At 44.4% G+C, this 22163-nt stretch overlaps 1 protein-coding gene across 1 annotated transcript in view; it reads left to right on the top strand.

The window, feature by feature from the left end:
- Positions 1–20492, top strand: part of LOC120030690 (astrocytic phosphoprotein PEA-15-like) — a 48055-nt gene extending 27563 nt beyond the window's left edge. The window contains exons 2-4 of the mRNA XM_038976139.1: positions 18720–18894; positions 19218–19373; positions 20078–20492. Coding sequence (XP_038832067.1) covers positions 18723–18894; positions 19218–19373; positions 20078–20142 — 393 coding nt within the window. The 5' untranslated portion in view covers positions 18720–18722 and the 3' untranslated portion in view covers positions 20143–20492. The remainder of the gene's footprint in view (positions 1–18719; positions 18895–19217; positions 19374–20077) is intronic.
- The last annotated feature ends 1671 nt before the right edge of the window (positions 20493–22163 follow it).

Below are 22163 nucleotides of genomic sequence, written 5' to 3' on the forward strand. Positions count from 1 at the left end.
TACATATTGAGACAGAGCCCTGTGGGAGGTTAGGTTATCAGGAGGGCAGCTTGTGTCTCTGGCTCTGTCCCAAATGGCATCCTATTTTCTATATAGTGTCCTAGTCTTTGTGTTTTCTTTTGTTGTGTTTATATACAAGGATCACAATACCATACAGAGTTATAGAGAGAGGAGAAACTAAAGGAGAAAGAAAGAAGAGGCGTGTTCTCCGGTAAAGGAAAGGAAACCGGGAAGTGGACATAGACAAAGAGAGACAAATCGAGACAGAGAAAAGTAACAAAAAAAGACAGGCGGGAGCGAGAGAGAGAGATAGAGAGGAGAGAGAGAGAGAGAGAGATAGAGAGGGAAAGAGAGCGAGAAAGAGAGAGAGGGGGAGAGAGAGAGAAAGAGGGACAGAGAGAGGGACAGAGACAGAGAGAAGGACAGAGAGAGACAGAGAGGGACAGATAGAGAGAGGGACAGAGAGAGAGAAAGAGAGAGAGAGAGAGAGAGTGAGAGAGCAACAGAGAGTGAGAGAGAAAGAGGGACAGAGAGAGAGAGGGACAGCAAGAGAGAGAGAGAGAGAGAGAGAGAGAGAGAGAGAGAGAGAGGGACAGAGCGAGAGGGACAGAGAGAGAGAGGGACAGCAAGAGAGAGAGAGAGAGAGAGAGAGAGGGACAGAGCGAGAGGGACAGAGAGAGGGACAGAGAGAGAGTGAGGCACTTTCTCCTTTACTGTGATAAATATTCCTCACCAAGAGATTCATTATTCACAGAAATGACTACATTTATTCCAAATTTTTACTTATTAAACCCAGAGGAAAAACTAAAAATACTCATGGGCGAAGGAGCAATGGCTTCTCTTGCAGCCAAATATGTATTTACCTGCCATAGCCTGAGGGACACTGAATAATAACATCTGCATAGTAAGCAGTAACTTACTTATTATGACTGTTATTGTTATTACTGTTATTGTTATTAGTATTATTATTGTTGTTTATCATTCCAAATAGTAATGGTATGGGTGGTAATGGTAATGATAGCAGTTTAATGATGGTGGTGGTGGTAGTGGTGCATTACACCATACATTACATTCGACCATTGACTGTTACCATTTTATTGTTACTATTTTTATATTTAATTTTGTATTATTATTTACTGCCATTCTATATTATTGTTTGTCATTGTTTTAATTGTATTACAATGTATATTGTATACATTGTTGCTTTGGCAATATTGACACAATGTTTTTCATGCCAATAAAGCAGCTTGAATTTGAATTTGAATTTGAATTTGAGACAGAGAGGGAGAGAGCGGTACAGAGAGGGAGAGACAGAGAGAGAGATGGAGAGAGGGAAAGAGAGAGAGAGAAAGAGGGACAGAGAGATAGAGAGGGAAGAGAGAGAGTGACAGAGAGAGAGAGAGCGGTACAGAGAGAGAGAGAGAGAGAGAGAGAGTTACAGGTAGAGTGAGAGACACTGAGAGTGAGAGAGAGTCAGAGGGAGAGAGGGAGAGAGAGAGAGAGACAGAGGGACAGAGATAGAGAGAAACAGAGAGGGAGAGAGACAGAGAGAGAGGGACAGAGAGAAAGAGAGAGATAGAGAGGGAGAAAGTGGTACAGAGAGAGAGAAAGAGAGAGAGAGAGAGAGAGAGAGAGAGAGAGAGAGAGAGAGAGAGAGAGAGAGAGAGAGAGAGAGAGAGAGAGACAGAGAGACAGAGAGTGGAACAGAGAGAGAGCAGGACAGAGAGAGGGAGAGAGAGAGGGGCATATAGAGAGTGAGAGAGAGGGACAGAGCGAGAGAGGGACAGAGAGAGAGAGCGAGTGGGACAGAGAGAGAAACAGCGAGAGAGGGGCAGACAGAGAGAGAGAGGGGCAGACAGAGAGAGAGACAGCGAGAGAGGGGCAGACAGAGTGAGAGAGGGGCAGACAGAGAGAGAGAGGTAGTGAGAGAAAAAAGCAGAGAAACATAGAGGAGAGTTCATTTTAAATGCGAAAGGGGCTTTATTGGCATGGGAAACATATGTTTACATTGCCAAAGCAAGTTAAGTAGATAAACGAAAGTGAAAAATAAATAATATAAAATGAGCAGTAAACATCATATTATGTGTAACGACATTATGTACAGTGTTGTAACGATAATATATATATACATATATCTCCTCCCCTCTCTTCTTTTCTTCCAGTCTCTCCTCCCTCCCTCTGTTTATCGCTCTGTTTCTCTCTCCTCCCTCACTCTCTGTTTATCACTCTGTCCCTCTCTCTGTCCCTCTCTCTGTTTCTCTCTCCTCCCTCACTCTCTCTGTTTATCACTCTGTCCCTGTCTCTGTCCCTCTCTCTGCCCCTCTCTCTGTCCCTCTCTCTGTTTCTCTCTCCTCTTCTCCACGCATGCTCGTCCTTAATCCTACCATCTTTTCACGTTGATGCTAGCTGACAGCACACACACTTGCTCAGGTGATACACAGCAGTTATCATGGGCAAAACGTGCACTCTCCCTCTCCCTCTCCCTCTCCCTCTCCCTCTCCCTCTCCCTCTCCCTCTCACTCCTCACTCTCACCTTTTTCTCTCTCTCCCTTTTCACTTTCTCTGTCTCTCTCTCCTTCTCTCCCTCCCTCTCTCATTCTTTACCCACTTAACACACACACTCCCACTGTAGGGTAAATAGGGTTGGAGAGGAAGGGAACATGTTGTTTTTAAAGACTGGTTGGCCGGTTGGATGGAGCGTTTAAATCCTGTAGCTGTCGAGGAAGGCAGTTGGAAGCATATGGCATAATGGGGGAGTGAGAGAGAAACAGAGAGAGAAACAGAGAGAGGGACAGAGAGGGGGACAGAGAGAGAAACAGAGAGAGAGAGACAGAGAGAGGGACAGAGAGTGAAACAGAGAGAGAGAGACAGAGAGAGGGACAGAGAGAGAAACAGAGAGAGCGAAATAGAGAGAGAAACAGAGAGAGGGACAGAGAGAGAAACAGAGAGAGAAACAGAGAGAGAAACAGAGAGAGAGACAGAGAGAGAAACAGAGAGAGAAACAGAGAGAGAGACAGAGAGAGAAACAGAGAGAGAAACAGAGAGAGAGACAGAGAGAGAAACAGAGAGAGAAACAGAGAGAGAGACAGAGAGAGGGACAGAGAGAGAAACAGAGAGAGGGACAGAGAGGGGGACAGAGAGAGAAACAGAGAGAGAGAGACAGAGAGAGGGACAGAGAGAGAAACAGAGAGAGCGAAATAGAGAGAGAAACAGAGAGAGGGACAGAGAGAGAAACAGAGAGAGAAACAGAGAGAGAAACAGAGAGAGAGACAGAGAGAGAAACAGAGAGAGAAACAGAGAGAGAGACAGAGAGAGAAACAGAGAGAGAAACAGAGAGAAACAAAGAGACAGAGAGAGGGACAGAGAGAGACAGAGAGAGACAGAGAGAGACAGAGAGAGCGAAACAGTGAGAGAAACAGAGAGAAACAGAGAGAAACAAAGAGACAGAGAGAGACAGAGAGAGAAACAGAGAGAGAGACAGAGAGAAACAAAGAGACAGAGAGAGAAACAGAGAGAAACAGAGAGAGAAACAGAGAGAGAAACAGAGAGAGAGACAGAGAGAGAAACAGAGAGAGAAACAGAGAGAGAAACAGAGAGAGAAACAGAGAGAAACAAAGAGACAGAGAGAGAAACAGAGAGAGAAACAGAGAGAAACAGAGAGAGACAGAGAGAGAAACAGAGAGAGAAACAGAGAGAGAGACAGAGAGAGAAACAGAGAGAGAGAGAGAGAGAAACAACGAGACAGAGAGAGAAACAGAGAGAGCGAAACAGTGAGAGAAACAGAGAGAAACAAAGAGACAGAGAGAGAAACAGAGAGAGAGACAGAGAGAAACAAAGAGACAGAGAGAGAGACAGAGCGAAACAAAGAGACAGAGAGAAACAAAGAGACAGAGAGAGAAACAGAGAGAGAAACAGAGAGAAACAGAGAGAGGGACAGAGAGAGAGACAGAGAGAGAAACAGAGAGAGAAACAGAGAGAGAGACAGAGAGAGCGAAACAGTGAGAGAAACAGAGAGAAACAGAGAGAAACAAAGAGACAGAGAGAGGGACAGAGAGAGAAACAGAGAGAGAGACAGAGAGAAACAAAGAGACAGAGAGAGAAACAGAGAGAGAAACAGAGAGAAACAAAGAGACAGAGAGAGACAGAGAGAGAAACAGAGAGAGAGACAGAGAGAAACGAAGAGACAGAGAGAGAAACAGAGAGAAACAGAGAGAGAAACAGAGAGAGAGACAGAGAGAGAAACAGAGAGAGAAACAGAGAGAGAAACAGAGAGAGAAACAGAGAGAGAAACAGAGAGAAACAGAGAGAGAAACAGAGAGAGAAACAGAGAGAGAAACAGAGAGAGAGACAGAGAGAGAGACAGAGAGAGAAACAGAGAGAGAAACAGAGAGAGAGACAGAGAGAGAAACAGAGAGAGAGAGAGAAACAAAGAGACAGAGAGAGAAACAGAGAGAGCGAAACAGTGAGAGAAACAGAGAGAAACAAAGAGACAGAGAGAGAAACAGAGAGAAACAAAGAGACAGAGAGAGAGACAGAGAGAAACAAAGAGACAGAGAGAAACAAAGAGACAGAGAGAGAAACAGAGAGAGAAACAGAGAGAGAAACAGAGAGAAACAGAGAGAGGGACAGAGAGAGAGACAGAGAGAGAAACAGAGAGAGAGACAGAGAGAGTTAGAGGAGGAGAGGATGTTGTAGAGAGGGTCAGGGACGTGGGAGAGGAGAAGAAACGAGGAGAAAGAGATATAATTATGTTTACATACCCTACATTACTCATCTCATATGTATATACTGTACTCTATACCATCTACTGCATCTTGCCTATGCCGTTCGGCCATCGCTCATCCATATATTTATATGTACATATTCTTATTCATTCCTTTACACTTGTGTGTGTATAATGTAGTTGTTGTGATATTGTTAGATTACTTGTTAGATATTACTGCGTGGTCGGAACTAGAAGCACAAGCATTTTGCTACACTCGCATTAACATCTGCTGACCATGGGTATGTGACAAATAACATTTGATTTGATTTGATTTGAGGTGAGAAGGAGAGGAGAGGCGAATGGCTGTGACCTTAAGCGTGGCCTTTAACCTTTAATTGGCTGTGGTGAGATCAAATCTAAATTTGGTGTGTGGGCGTGCGTGCATGGATTCACATGACAATGCTTAATTGAAGCCCTCTAGCTTTAAAACAGAGAACAGACAGAGACTCAGTCAGTGGAATAGTGCTTCACGGTTAGCTGGTTTTCCCCCAACATCGGACTAACTTCAGACACTCTCTAGTGGTTGGAGGATCACCTGGAGCTCAACGTTTAAATGGCCTAGAAAATAACGGTATGTTCTGCGACTAAAGACACATTCTCGCTAGCGGACCACTGATTCTCATTGCAGCTTTGTATGTTGTAAAATTCAACTGTGTGACAGATCATTTAATGTCCAACGCTAGTATCAGACATACGCTATTGTTCTCAAAAAATGCCAAGTGGCATTCAATAGCCCAATTAATTCCCAAGTCATCTCAAACCGCTGGTAAATTGGAATTAGTTTTAGGAATGAGTCATGAATCAAGAGTCATGAATCAAGAGTCATGAATCAAGAGTCATGAATCAAGAGTCATGAATCAAGAGTCATGAATCAAGAGTCATGAATCAAGTGTCACAAATGACATAATAATATGTGAATATAGTATAACCAAATAGTATTTTTCTTTCCATTTCAGTGGCCACCGGTCTGTAGTGTAGTTTGGACGAAGTGGATCTGTGTTTAAAGATGTTGGAGTAGTACCTTCTGTTAGCTCCAGAAGGGTTCCACAGGGTGCATCAGCCAGCTGTGTGTGTGTGTGTGTGTGTGTGTGTGTGCGTGTGCGTGTGCGTGTGCGGGTGCGGGTGCGGGTGCGGGTGCGGGTGCGTGTGCGTGTGCGCGTGCGGGTGCGCGTGCGCGTGCGCGGGTGCGGGTGCGTGTGCGTGTGCGTGTGGTGTGTGTGTGTGTGTGTGTGTGTGTGTGTGTGTGTGTGTGTGTGTGGACAGAGATATGCTGTGGCGCCATGCAGAGAGTCTGGATTGTCCCCTGTTGTCCTGTCCTAGTTTTGGGAGTGGGTGTTTGTTTATGTGTTGATTTCAGCAGCTCCACACGATGCGACAATTCAACACTGTAGCGGAGAAGGAAAGTGGGGCTGCCGGGGAGGGACTGAGTTTAGAAAAGAAACAGGATAATTTAAGATTATGAGAGTGAATAATATAAAGACTGATAGGGAGGCATAAAAATATACTACAGTTTACTATAGAATACTATAGTACTTACCATAGAATACTACAGTCTACTATATAATACTACGGTACTTACTATAGAATACTACAGTTTACTATAGAATACTACAGTTTACAATAAAATACTACATTACTTACTATAGAATACGACAGCTTACAATAGAATACTACAGTACGTACTATAGAATACTACAGTTTACTATGTAATACTACAGTACTTACTATAGAATACTACATCGCTTATTATAGAATACTACAGTTTACTATAGAATACTACAGTACTTACTTTAGAATACTACAGTACTTACTATAGAATTCTATAGTCAACTTTAGTATACTGTAGAATATTATACTACACCCTGTAGTATCCCTTGATCATGGAAAGTAAACCCCAGGAATTTTGAGAATTTTACTTAAATTCATCAGAAAAGTTAGCTCATAACAGTGAGCCTTTTTTGTGGGATACACATATGGCAATTCTAGGTCTTGTGGCATATTTTAGTTAAACTATCACCAATTCAATTCAACCCTCTGCATGCTCAGTGCATTCTCCCATCACATGTGCAGTGCACTCTTCTATCACATGTACAGCTGATTCTCCAGATCTTGCACACTAATGAGATGCTATTGAGCCCACAGTACTACACTGTCTGAGCCAAGGACTACATACTTTCTGGTAAGTTTTTATTACAATACTGAGTGGGGTGAATATATTTTATATGAAATACATTATTTTTTGTTAACTAGTATATAATAGTAGCCTACAGCAACGTGTGTTTAAATCATTTCTAACTTGTTAACAATTTCTGCTAGATAGTTTTTGCTACCATGTTAGTTTTAGCTTGCTTGAGCCTTCTAACTGAGGAGTGTTAACTCACCTGTTTCCATACATGTTTCATTTTAAAACATGCATCTTACAAAGGAGTTGTTTAATCTAACTGCTTAACTATTTATCTGTACATGGAATTGTATTTGGGGGTTTTGACATTTTTTTTTCTAATCTTTACAGGAAAATGCCACGGGCACTATCTGATGTGTGGAGACATTTCACTGCAGCTAATGTAGAAGGAAAAGCTGTGTACATGTGCAAGTACTGTGCCAAATCATATGTGGAGGATGCAACAAAGATGCAGAATCATCTGGCCAAGTGCATAAAGTTCCCTCAGCGCTCACAACAAGCAATCTCTGACAAAAGTCCCTCTATTTCTATTTGAGGTGAAAATTATGAATCAGACACCTTATCGATAGCAGCAGCTCATGGTCCTCCTGGAATCAGAAGTCTTTGTTGACTCAATGGAGGAACGTAATCAGAGAAATGCTGATGAATGTCTTGCTCGAGCTGGTATGCAACTGGTTCACCTCTGATGCTCATAGGCAACGTGTGTTGGAAGAGATTTCTGAATGTTCTTCACCCAGCATACACCCCTCCAACTAGACATGTTTTATCTACTCATTTGCTGGATGCAGAGTTCAAGTGAAGGTCAAGGAAATCATCGAGAAAGCAGACTGTATTGCAATCCTCTCTGATGGGTGGTCGAATGTTCGTGGGAAAGGAATAATCATCTCCACCCCTCAACCAGTATTCTACAAGAGCGCAAACACAAGGGACAACAGACACACCAGTCTCTACATTGCAGATGAGCTGATGGCAGTCATCAATGACCTTGGACCACAGAAGGTATTTCCAATGGTGACAGACAATGCTGTGAACATGAAGGCTGCTTGGTCTAAAGTGGAGGAGTCCTACCCTCACATCACACCCATTGGCTGTGCTGCCCATGCATTGAATCTGCTCCTCAGGTACATCATGGCACTGAAAAAAATGGATACACTCTACAAAAGAGCCAAGGAAATGGGTAGGTATGTGAAGGGTCATCAAGTTATACCACAATCTACCTCACGAAGCAAAGTGAGAAGAATAAGAGCACCACATTGAAGCTGCCCAGCAACACCCGTTGGGGTGGTGTTGTCATCATGTTTGACAATCTCCTGGAGGGGAACGAGTCTCTCCAAGAAATGGCCATATCACAGTCTGCCGATATGGACAGCCCCATTAAGAGGATCCTCCTGGATGATGTATTTTGGGAGAGAGTGGTAAGCAGCCTGAAACTCCTGAAACCTATAGCAGTAGCCATTGCACGGATTGAGGGAGACAATGCCATCCTGTCTGATGTTCAGACTCTGCTTGCAGATGTAAGAGAAGAAATCTGTACTGCCCTGCCCACTTCACTGTGGTTCCAAGCAGAGGAAACTGCAGTTCTGAAATACATCAAAAAGCATGAAGGCTTCTGCCTGAAGCCCATACACACCGCAGCGTACATGTTGGACCCCAAGTATGCTGGCAAGAGCATCCTGTCTGGTGCAGAGATCAGCAAGGCCTGTGGTGTCATCTCTACCGTGTCTCGCCACCTTGGCCTGGATGAGGGCAAGGTTCTTGGCAGTCTGGCGAAGTACACTTCCAAGTAAGGGCTTTGGGATGGAGATGCAATATGGCAGTCGTGCCAACACATCTCATCAGCCACCTGGTGGAAGGGACTTTGTGGATCTGAGGCTCTTTCCCCTGCTGCCTCCATCATCCTCCAAATCCCACCAACATCAGCCGTCTCAGAGCGCACCCGATCCTTGTTTGGGAACACACACACCAAAGCAAGCAACAGGCTGACCAATACAAGAGTTGAAAAATTGGTGGCCGTCTGTGCACATTTTTGGCTTTTTGAGCCTGACAACGAGCCATCCTCAACAAGGTTGGAAAGTGACAGTGAAGATGATGCCTCAGAGTCTGATGTTCAAGAGGTGGACATTGAGGAGGTCCAGGGAGAAGACATGGAAGCCTGAGAGGAAGACAACCAAAGCTTTAGTTTCTAGACTATCATTTTACAGATGTATGTTGAAAACATTTTTTCAGTGAAATCATCCCGTGTGAAGAGTCGACTCATTTAATTAAAGTAAAATTCTTAACTAAAATGTTTTTATTTCTATTAGAAGGATTTAATAATTTGCAAATATTATGATAAGATAAAAGGTTTATGTTTCGGTCTCCATATGATATGGTAAATATATCCAATGAAAAAAACATCTACATTTAAATGGTATTAATATTCATTCCCATATATTCCCTTTAATTTCCACGGAAAGTTTCCACCTCTGAATATTCCCCAGAATGTGCAACCCTAATCATGTGTAGTACTTAGTATAGAATTTTGTAGTATACTGTAGAACAAAAACACTGCAGTCCACAAAAAAAAACATTTTAGCTATAGTAAATACTACAATATATACTACATTTTTTACTACAGTATTTATTCTATAGTACACTGCAAATACTACAGTATACTACAGTGAATTCCTACCACCTTTTTAAATGTGGGGAGATACAGAGGGAGGGAGTATGGAGGAAGGGGGAGAGAGAGAACAATGTTTTCATGCTCCTTAACCACTCCCTGCTCTGTGTCTCAGATGGTGGCCTTTCTCTCACCGACACCCACACACATAGAGAGATGGTGGCCTTTCTCTCACCGACACCCACACACACACACACACATAGAGAGATGGTGGCCTTTCTCTCACCGACACCCACACACACACACACACACATAGAGAGATGGTGGCCTTTCTCTCACCGACACCCACACACACACACACACATAGAGAGATGGGGGTATTTTCTTTTCTTCCTAAATCCTTGTCAGAGTGATTTTTGCGGCTCACATCACAGTAACGCGGCTGTCATGGGTACATGTAAAGATTGCTATTTAGCCATTTCACCCTGGTTAAGCTTTGAGTCACATGGTTCAAAAGTGTGCACACATTCACACATACACTCAGGCACGCACACACACACACTCAAACATTCACACATACACTCAAACACGTACACATACACTCAAACACGCACGCACACACACACACACACACACACACACACACACACACACACACACACACACACACACACACACACACACACACACACACACACACACACACACACCGACATACCATGTCTAAAGAAGAGATATTTAATGGTAGAAGGGGTCCATGTTAATCCGGCATGGTTTAAAACCCCCCCTAAGGTCGATGTCTACGCCCCCACCAACATCGAATTAGCATAATAACAACATCCCCATAAACATGTCAGTTTCAAGCTGGAGATATCTGTTCATTTGCATTGGATGCGTCTCAATCCACCACATCCACCGATGTCGCACTTCCGGATCTGCGGTGAAAGGTGGCAGAGCTAGATCGGTGTTTGTCAGACCATGAAACATTCCGAAAATCGCTCTTTTCACAAAATTGTCCGTACCTTCCGAATGGATTGTTCTGCAAACTATTCAAATCAAATCAAATGTATTTATATAGCCCTTCTTACATCAGCTGATATCTCAAAGTGCTGTACAGAAACCCAGCCTAAAACCCCAAACAGCAAGCAATGCAGGTGTAGAAGCATGGTGGATAGGAAAAACTCCCTAGAAAGGCCAAAACCTAGGAAGAAACCTAGAGAGGAACCAGGCTATGAGGGGTGGCCAGTCCTCTTCTGGCTGTGCCGGGTGGAGATTATAACAGAACATGGCCAAGATGTTCAAATGTTCATAAATGACCAGCATGGTCAAATAATAATAATCACAGTAGTTGTCGAGGGTGCAGCAAGTCAGCACCTCAGGAGTAAATGTCAGTTGGCTTTTCATAGCCGATCATTAAGAGTATCTCTACCGCTCCTGCTGTCTCTAGAGAGTTGAAAACAGCAGGTCTGGGACAGGTAGCACGTCCGGTGAACAGGTCAGGGTTCCATAGCCACAGGCAGAACAGTTGAAACTGGAGCAGCAGCACGAGATTATTATGAGATGAGACTGTCATGTACACGATGGTGTTCTCCGTTCTGCTCTACGACCCCCTACAAGCGTGTTGGGACTCCTCTGACGTCGGTAAATCTGATCTGCCAACGTCTGTATGTAGTGTCAGAACAGTTTGGGCTACACACTAATACGGTGAGACTCTCATGTACACGTATATGTCAGTTGTTCTGTTCTAGGAAACCCACAGGTCTCAAAAAACTTGTCTAAAGGTCCCCCGGTACCAGTTGAAAACTTGAATGGAAGGATAAATGGAGACCGTGAAATGCCATGAAAATGGTTAAATACATGTTTAAAAAAATAACAAATGTTTCCTGATCTGTCTTATATCTCTCAGGTATAGGAGAGACATTTCAGAACAAAATTGGTTTTTATTCATTTTTTGGGACTATCTGTTGTTCCATGTAGTGAATCTGTTATTCAACACGTTTGTATGGGCTAATAGCAGTAAGGCCAAAATCTGTGTGTCCTGGCTTAGACAGGGCGTAGACTATTATGGTTCAAAAGCTATTCGTCATCGAGCTATAGAACAGTGAGCCTGTGTCCGTGTGTGTGGACATCAGTCAGACGTTGTCACCATAGTCACATTTGTACCATGGTGTCACATTCAAAAGGTGAAGTAAGTCAGTCAGTCAGTCAGTCAGTCAGTCAGTCAGTCAGTCAGTCAGTCAGTCAGTCAGTCAGTCAGTCAGTCAGTCAGTCAGTCAGTCAGTCAGTCAGTCAGTCTCTCTCCTCTCAATTCAATTCAAGGGCTTTATTGGCATGGGAAGCATATGTTAACAAGATAATAAACAAAAGTGAAATAAACAAAAACATTTTTTATTTACTATAAAAAACATTAAACATTACTCTCACAAAAGTTCCAAAATAATAAAAACATTCAAATGTCATATTATGTGCAAATAGTTAAAGTACAAAAAGGAAAATTAATAAACATAAATATAGGTTGTATTTACAATGGTTTTTGTTCTTCACTGGTTGCCCTTTTCTTGTGGCAACAGGTCACACATCTTGTCCTCACTCTCTTTCTCTCTATCGCTAGGTAACAGTCTCCGGGCTGAAAGACAAAGCAGGGCCCGGTCTCCATGGCAACGTCAGCAGGGTGAATGGCGTGGGGGGGGGGTGATTATTATAACAACGGCCCCCCAATCAGGCAGACGCACACAGTCCGTATAACGTAAAACTTAAATTAGTAGCCCGGGTGTTTATTTGCTTAAATCACTGAACACAGCAGGCGCTTATTACAGACAAGCTTCTATTTGAGCCAGGCGTCTATTTCCTTAATGCATACAGCTTTTGCCCACTAGAGGGCGATGGGCTGATTTCTGGGGGTCTGTACTCCCGAAGTTGTTGAGTGGTTTTGTGCTTGCCAGTTTATACCTAGCAGTTCTCAACTGTTAGCAGCCAATGGCTAGCAGTTTCTTACTGGCGATAAAAATGTATTATTGGCATATGTTTTTTTAGTCAATACTGAATAATTTTATTTAACAAATCCAACATTGAACCTCGTAAACAATTCATGGTAATTCATGGTAACCTCGTATACAATTAATTTAGACATGGAGTTCATTTGAAACAGGACATTTATTTGCTGAAATGTGTGACACTCGAGTTGTCAGGTGTGCCTGTGAGAATCTGACTAGTAGAGACCAACAACGTCTCTTCGCCAGCAGTGGAAGTTGTGAACAAAACAATGTAAATATCCAAGAAACACGAGGATACCAACTTTTATGCCTGTGTGCTTTGCTTCTAAAAATGAAACTTTCAGAACTTCACTCACAGTGCGCACAGCCCCCCGGACAGGCAGTGTTGCTTCGCGAGGTGGGATATAACGTTAGGATTCGTATTTCTTTGTGCATTACCAGATATGAAACAAAATGGCAGAAATACTTTGAAAACAGCTACTGCAGTATAGATTTAGCTATAAATTGCAAGTTGCACATGTGTCCATTCTTCTGACAATATTTATGAAATGCTTGCAATGTAGAGCACTGAGGGACCACCCTCCAGCGTGGTCGAGTAGCCATGGTTATAAAGTGATGGAGGCACAGAGAGAGAGAGAGAGAGAGAGAGAGAGAAAGAAAGAGAAAGAGGGAGCAAGAGAAAGAGGGTGAGAGAGAGAGAGAGAGAGAGAGAGAGAGAGAGAGAGAGAGAGAGAGAGAGAGAGAGAGAGAGAGAGAGAGAGAGATAAAGGCTTAATCTCCCTCTCAGGTGTGTGAAGCATGTTTTCCCCTCATATTTTACTCGCTGCTTCCTTTTGCTCCTTGACAATCGTGTGTGTATGTGCGTGCTTGACAGCATGTGCCTGCGTGTGTGCATGTGTGTGTGAGAACAGTAGGTCTTGTCTGCGAAATAGATAATAGCCCAGTGACATTGCTCTCTAGTCAATTTAACAGTTTCTATGGTGTGCTAGGCTCTAGGCTGCCACACCTAGGTTCAAATCATTTGTAAAACATTTTAAATAACTTTGAGCTTTTACTCTAGCCTGCCAAGAGGTATCAGATGGGAGGGGATTACAACTTTGAGTCTATTCTATTGATCCATGTAGCCAGTTAACCTCGATCAATCACAAAGTGTTTGGAATGATTTCAAATACTGTTTGAACCCAGGTCTGCTAGGCGCTAGGCCAGAAGGATGCCAGGGGGTAGATTTAACAGTTTAGTCACGGTGGAGAGGGACTGCCTAGGCTAGGCAGGCGGCCATGTCCCCCCTCTGCACCCTCCTTACACTGGGATGGAGGGAGGGAATGGAGGAAGGATAGAGAGGAGAGGGAAAGAAACAGAGAAGACCAGCAGAGGTTTTCTCCCCTCTCCAACCTCCAAACACTGGAATAGAGGAAGGGAGGGGTGGAGAGACAGGGAGAGAGAAAGGGAGAGCAAAAGAGCAGGAGACAAAAGCATGTTTGTGTTCATGAGAACGTGCTGGATTTAGACAGGGGCTCTACTATGTGTGAAAGTAGTGTCAGCCTCGTCATAGAGTGAGAGAGAGAGACGGGGGGAGAGAGAATGGGAGAGGAAGGGGGGGGTAGAGAGAGAGAGGGGATAGGAGGCATGGAGAGAGAGAGAGAGAGAGAGAGAGAGAGAGGGAGTGGAAGAATGGGAGAGAAAGGGGGGGTAGAGAAAGAGAGGGGGGTAGGAGGCACAGAGAGAGAGAGAGAGATGGGGCGAGAGAGAATGGGAGAGAAAGGGGGGCTAGAGAGAGAAAGGGGATAGGAGGCATGAGAGAGAGAGAGAGAGAGAGAGAGAGAGAGAGAGAGAGAGAGAGGAAGAATGGGAGAGAGAGATGTAGAGAGGGAAGGACACAGAAAGAGAGACAAAAAATAAGAATGAGAGCGAGGGAGAGACGGAAAGAAAAAATAGAATTAAGGGGAAATAGACTACACTGTAACGTAAAACTGTAATTGATACAGTCATTTCTTTTGCATTATTAACAGTAAAATACTCTATTACATTTTACTGCAGTATACTGTAAATTACGGTGCACTGTGGGAAAATGTTAAGAGCGGGGAAAGAATTGCTGTATTTTGAATGGTACTATAATTCAATCTCACATAATACAGTAGCATACCGTATCGTTGGAGCGCAAAAAACCTTTTGACCACTAGTGAGTGCATGATATTGTTGTTTCATGCTCATTAACATATTTTGAGGCGTGCCTTGTAAGATACTCTACTTGTTGCACCCGTGAGGGAGAATGCTGTACCAATTTAACTCATATGTGGTTATAGTATCCCAACAGTTTAAAATGTATAGGGGACAGATTGGTGTGGCAGCAAGTTTTAAACCTTAAATGTTGGAGTATTTTGCAGTGTCCAGTTGGTCTGTTTTGTCCTGTAGTCACTGCCAGTTTGGAAGCCTTTGAAGGCCTCTAGAAGTGCAAGTGATATAAAACACAAAATACTCATTAATATACTGTAATGCACACATACACCCTCTCCCACACACACACCCTCCCAAACACATACACTCTCTCTCCCACACACACACACCCTCCCAAACACATACACCCTCTCTCCCCCACACACACACCCTCGCACCCTCCCAAACACATACACCCTCTCTCCCACACACACACACCCTCCCAAACACATACACCCTCTCTCCCACACACACACACCCTCCCAAACACATACACCCTCTCTCCCACACACACACACCCTCGCACCCTCCCAAACACATACACCCTCTCTCCCACACACACACACACACCCTCCCAAACACATACACCCTCTCTCCCACACACACACACCCTCCCAAACACATACACCCTCTCTCCCACACACACACACACACCCTCCCAAACACATACACCCTCTCTCCCACACACACACACCCTCGCACCCTCCCAAACACATACACCCTCTCTCCCACACACACACACACACACCCTCCCAAACACATACACCCTCTCTCCCACACACACACACCCTCCCAAACACATACACCCTCTCTCCCACACACACACACACACCCTCCCAAACACATACACCCTCTCTCCCACACACACACACCCTCCCAAACACATACACCCTCTCTCCCACACACACACCCTCCCAAACACATACACCCTCTCTCCCACACACACACACCCTCCCAAACACATACACCCTCTCTCCCCCACACACACACCCTCGCACCCTCCCAAACACATACACCCTCTCTCCCACACACACACACCCTCCCAAACACATACACCCTCTCTCCCACACACACACACCCTCCCAAACACATACACCCTCTCTCCCACACACACACACCCTCCCACCCTCCCAAACACATACACCCTCTCTCCCACACACACACACACACACCCTCCCAAACACATACACCCTCTCTCCCCCACACACACACCCTCCCACCCTCCCAAACACATACACCCTCTCTCCCACACACACACACCCTCCCAAACACATACACCCTCTCTCCCACACACACACACACACACCCTCCCAAACACATACACCCTCTCTCCCACACACACACACCCTCCCAAACACATACACCCTCTCTCCCCCACACACACACCCTCGCACCCTCCCAAACACATACACCCTCTCTCCCCCACACACACACCCTCCCACCCTCCCAAACACATACACCCTCTCTCCCACACACACACACCCTCCCAAACACATACACCCTCTCTCCCCCACACACACACCCTCGCACCCTCCCAAACACACACACCCTCCCAAACATACATTGTCACATAGCCCTGCGCTGCATCCCCTCTTCCATTCACCTGGGCAGTGTGTTTCCCCAGGCAGTCCTCAGTCACACCTGGGCAGTGTGTTTCCCCAGGCAGTCCTCGGTCACACCTGGGTAGTGTGTTTCCCCAGGCAGTCCTCGGTCACACCTGAGCAGTGTGTTTCCCCAGGCAGTCCTCGGTCACACCTGGGCAGTGTGTTTCCCCAGGCAGTCCTCGGTCACACCTGGGCAGTGTGTTTCCCCAGGCAGTCCTCGGTCACACCTGGGCAGTGTGTTTCCCCAGGCAGTCCTCGGTCACACCTGGGCAGTGTGTTTCCCCAGGCAGTCCTCGGTCACACCTGGGCAGTGTGTTTCCCCAGGCAGTCCTCGGTCTCACCTGGGCAGTGTGTTTCCCCAGGCAGTCCTCAGTCACACCTGGGCAGTGTGTTTCCCCAGGCAGTCCTCGGTCACACCTGAGCAGTGTGTTTCCCCAGGCAGTCCTCGGTCACACCTGGGCAGTGTGTTTCCCCAGGCAGTCCTCGGTCTCACCTGGGCAGTGTGTTTCCCCAGGCAGTCCTCAGTCACACCTGGGCAGTGTGTTTCCCCAGGCAGTCCTCAGTCTCACCTGGGCAGTGTGTTTCCCCAGGCAGTCCTCGGTCTCACCTGGGCAGTGTGTTTCCCCAGGCAGTCCTCGGTCACACCTGGGCAGTGTGTTTCCCCAGGCAGTCCTCGGTCACACCTGGGCAGTGTGTTTCCCCAGGCAGTCCTCGGTCACACCTGGGCAGTGTGTTTCCCCAGGCAGTCCTCGGTCACACCTGGGCAGTGTGTGTGTGTGTGTGTGTGTGTGTGTGTGTGTGTGTGTGTGTGTGTGTGTGTGTGTGTGTGTGTGTGTGTGTGTGTGTGTGTGTGTGTGTGTGTGTGTGAATGGAGGGAGGGCCTGTAAAACACACTGTTATTATACCTGGCTCCTTTGGGCACAGATCTAGGATCACACTACTATAACCTTTTGAGGGAAAATGCCACAAACTGACCTGAGATTAGTTTCTGCCAAGAGAGAGATTACAGTGAAGGGTCGGGGTGGTACTCAGATCCAGACTTATTGCAGAGAGAAACTAACATCTGTGAGCGTGGCATTTGGCCAGAGCAAGGAGTCTGGGCAGCTAGGTAAGGGAGAGAGGGCACACACAGAATTGCGTCTATAGAGCAACCACTGTCCTCTGCTGGTAGAAGAGAATATGACACTTATAGTATTTAGGCCATCCCTGAGCCTTGTTCATCACACACACACACACACACACACACACACACACACACACACACACACACACACACACACACACACACACACACACACACACACACACACACACACACACACACACACACACACACACACACACACACACACACACACACGCACACTAAATCAGACTTCGGAGAGATCCACCAAGCATTTGACTTCGCCTTTTCAAGTCTAGACAGTGTGCGTGCGTGTGCATGCGTGCGTGCGTTCATGCGTGTGTGACAACTGAAGCCATTGTTGTGGATGTCACTCGATGCTCCTTAATCCACCATTACTCATTTTATATTGTACCCATGTGCCATTGTACAGAAGTCAATAGAGCACACACACAAACCCACAGATAGACTTACACAGAGAGACAGACACACACAAACCCACAGATAGACTTACACAGAGAGACAGACACACACAAACCCACAGACAGACGTACACAGAGAGACAGACACACACAAACCCACAGACAGACTTACACAGAGAGACAGACACACACAGACACACAACTGTCTCCAATACTGCATACCGTTTTGATGTTTCTGTGGCTTCCTGGCTATGGTAAGTATAGCCACTTTCCAGCCTGCCATCGGTAGAGTGGGAGAACTTGTTGTAACAGAGATCACAATAGAAGGACAGTGTCCAATAGAGTCTCTCTCTCTCTCTCTGTCTCTCTGTCCCATTCTCTCTCTCCTACTTGTCTCTAAAGAGATAGAATTGTGGTCTCAGCTCCATGTAGGGGGTGTCCGTAAACACAGCTCTAGGATCAGAAATAGAACTGACTGTGGAACAGGGGTAAGGGGTAATGTCTAGAGAACAGAACACTGACAGACTAAAGGAATGTAACCACACATTCATGCTCTTATGTACATTATTTAATAATAGTTTACTAGTTTTGGCAGCAAGAGGCTAGCATGGTCATAGATCTGTTTGTGCTATCGTTCCACTCTTTGCCACTCCTTGTCATTCCAAGCCTTGTCATGCAAAACTAAGGCTAGCAAGATGTCTCTGTGACCCTCATTACCTGGGCTGTTTTGGATCGCCTTCATCCTATTTTTTCTCTGACAAAGAACCAGAATTGACTAACGTTCATCCTCACTCTCTCCCCCTCCTTCCATCAGACCATGTCGGAGTACAGCTCTTTGCTCAGCGACCTGTCTGAAAACATCACCAATGAGGACTTGGACCAGCTGAAGTCTGCCTGCAAGGAGGACATCACAGAGGACCAGAGCAACACCATCACCTCCTCCAAGGAGTGGTTCAACTACCTGGAGGAGAACCAAAAGCTGGCACAGGGTGAGGAGACGTTTCCAGGTTTCCCAGCTCAACATTTGGGAAGGGAAAGGAAGGGAGGGAAGGATGGATGGAGGGGAGTGGAGTGGAGAGTGATTTAATTACCTGGCGAAGAATGACAAACTGGCACAAGGTGAGGAAGGGAGAGAAAGAGGGAGAGGAGGGAGCAGGAGGAAGGAGGCTGCAAATGAGCACAGATCTTATAACGCACGTTTAAGAAAATCAAAAAATGTAATCACGCTGCCATGTTATAGTAAGGTTTACCGTATTTTTGCAAAGATCTGTGCTCTTTTGCACTTTAAAAATGTCCTATGTTTCCCTCACAGATAACCTGTCGTACATTGAGCATATCTTTGAGATCTCACGGCGACCAGACCTGCTGACCCGTGTCATCGAGTACCGCACCACGGTTCTCAAGATCTCTGAGGACGATGAGATCGACACCAAGCTCACACGCATCCCCTCTGCCAAGAAATACAAAGGTCACTTTACATATACATATACCTCTTTTTTCTGTTTCTAACGTTCTGTCCTTTTTTGTATTTCTTCTTCCTAATTCCTCTTGCCTTGTCTTTCTCTCTCCACGTTTTGTTTTTCTCTCACTTTCTCTCCCTCCTCTCTCCACTTTTTCCTTATCTTTTCTGTTTTTCTCTGAGCTCTGTTTCCTAATCTGTCTCTAGCTATAAACTGTATTTCTCTGAGCTCTGTTTCCTAATCTGTCTCTAGCTATAAACTGTATTTCTCTGAGCTCTGTTTCCTAATCTGTCTCTAGCTATAAACTGTATTTCTCTGAGCTCTGTTTCCTAATCTCTCTAGCTATAAACTGTATTTCTCTGAGCTCTGTTTCCTAATCTGTCTCTAGCTATAAACTGTATTTCTCTGAGCTCTGTTTCCTAATCTGTCTCTAGCTATAAACTATATTCCTCTGAGCTCTGTTTCCTAATCTCTCTAGCTATAAACTATATTCCTCTGAGCTCTCTTTCCTAATATGTCTCTAGTTATAAACTGTATTCCCCTGAGCTGTCTTTCCTAATCTGTCTCTAGCTATAAACTGTTTTATATAAACTGTCATTTTCTTACGTCTGTTGCAGCAGTTTACTAAGACCTCTCTCTCTCCTCTCCTCTCCTCTCCTCTCTTTCTTTCTTTCTCTCTCTCTCTCGCCACTCTTGCTCTCTATCTCTTTAGATATCATTCGCCAACCCTCTGAAGACGAGATAATCAAGCTGGCTCCTCCCCCTAAAAAAGTGTGAGGTCTACACCTCTGACCTTTGCACTTAGACCCCTGGCACTCCAACCATCTCGACCCCCCTCCTCCTCCCGCCTCCCCCCAGTTCCACTAACACAAACCATATTACACAGAGATGCTAGCAACACCTCTCCAATCAACCAATCAGATCGCCATGATGCTTCACCGCCCCTTTATCCAAGGCTAAGGAAGAGCTGAAGATGAAAGATGGAGAGAATGAATCCCCCTTGTTAAAAGATGTGTTGGTCAGTTTAGAGCTTGTGTACGTACCTGTACTAGTAACACTGTTTTAAGAAAATGTGTAAGTGTGTGTCTGAATGCGTGTCCGTGTGCGCGCGTGTGTGTGCGTGTGTGTGTGTGTGTGTGTGTGTGTGTGTGTGTGTGTGTGTGTGTGTGTGTGTGTGTGTGTGTGTGTGTGTGTGTGTGTGTCTGTGTCTGTGTCTGTGTGTGTCTGTGTCTGTGTCTGTGTCTGTGTGTGTGTGTTCAAACATATCTCTCTTTGTGTTTGTATGGGATCCCCTCTAGTTCGACCTAGAAAAGTTGCAGGAAAAGCAGCATTATATCAGATGCGGTATTTGCATGACCTGTGTTAGGCCTTTAGGATGAACATGCTGCCATTAGGTACATAGATTTGCAACCATATCCTTCAATCAATCTTGCAGTACACCTGAATTGCTATTCCACTAAGATACAAATCAATGGGAGACTAAGTGAAAATGTCACTTAAGTGGAAGTAGGATTCCACTCAACTTAGCATTATGCACTGCGCTTTATCAGTGGAGCAAAATGAAAGCTATAGTACAGGTGTCATATTTCCTTTAGTCAAAACTCAGACCAAATCATCAGATCATTGGATATTAAAAAGTGTTTCGTTAGGTATTCATACAAAAAGCCAATATTTGCCTTTAGCCTAGCCATAGCATGGAATTATCGAAGAAGAAAGTGTTATAAGGATATTATATGTATTCTGATATTTATATGGTATTACACCATGACAATAGCATCATTTGATCGTCTTTTTGGTTTTGTTGACCTAAAATTAACATGCAATCCTATACCCTACAATGTTATAAGGACCAATAGAATTCACATACATGGGGAAAATAAAGCCTATAGGCTACTCTCTGTATTGTTCATACTAAGCTTTGAGTATGTAATATATAATTATATAGTTATGTATTATATATATATATACATGTATAATTATATTTTATAATCATATATCATTATTTAAGTCTATGGTATGAAAGCTTGAAAGCTAACTCTAAGGCTAGGTTTAGGCTAATGCAATCAGGGAACTCTCATTACAGTGCTGTGTAATGTGATTCCAACGGTAATCTAACGTCTGTCAAATAATATTGTTTTTAAACAGTGATTTTACACAAAGATTCAATGCTCCTTTAATAATGTGACATCGTATTTTAAAAAGACACCTTATTGTAAACCTTATTATAAAAACATATACAAAATTCTTATATTAATCAATTTAAAAACTCTATATGAAACACTATCTGATATTAGAAAAACTAAAATATATATATTTTATAAGGATATAAAATATGTATTATATTTACTGTGTTTGAATAAGAATCAACGTCTTTCTGCTCCGAAAGTGCCACTCAAATTCCAAGCCCAAAGTTTTTCAGGACATAAAACAACTGACCAATCAGGGGGAGGGACTACAGTCTCTGAAAGAAATGTAAGGAAATAGCAAAACGGTAGATAGGAGCAGAAAAAGAAAAACTGCCGCAATATCATGAAAAAAAATACAATATATAAACCAATGATATACATACATAGATCATAATCTGTTTTGTGAAAAGCCCAAGTACTGCATTAATCATCAATACACACACGACAGTGCACTATACTTTAAATCAGGTATGTTAAACTCATTCCATGGAGGGCCTAGTGTCTGCAGCTTTTTGCTTTTTCCTTTCAATTAAGACCTAGACAACCAGGTGTGGGGAGTTCCTTACTAATTAGTGACCTTAATTCATCAATCAAGTACAAGGGAGGAGCGAA

Source organism: Salvelinus namaycush, chromosome 36 (assembly GCF_016432855.1).
Source record: "Salvelinus namaycush isolate Seneca chromosome 36, SaNama_1.0, whole genome shotgun sequence".
Taxonomy (NCBI): Eukaryota; Metazoa; Chordata; class Actinopteri; order Salmoniformes; family Salmonidae; genus Salvelinus; species Salvelinus namaycush.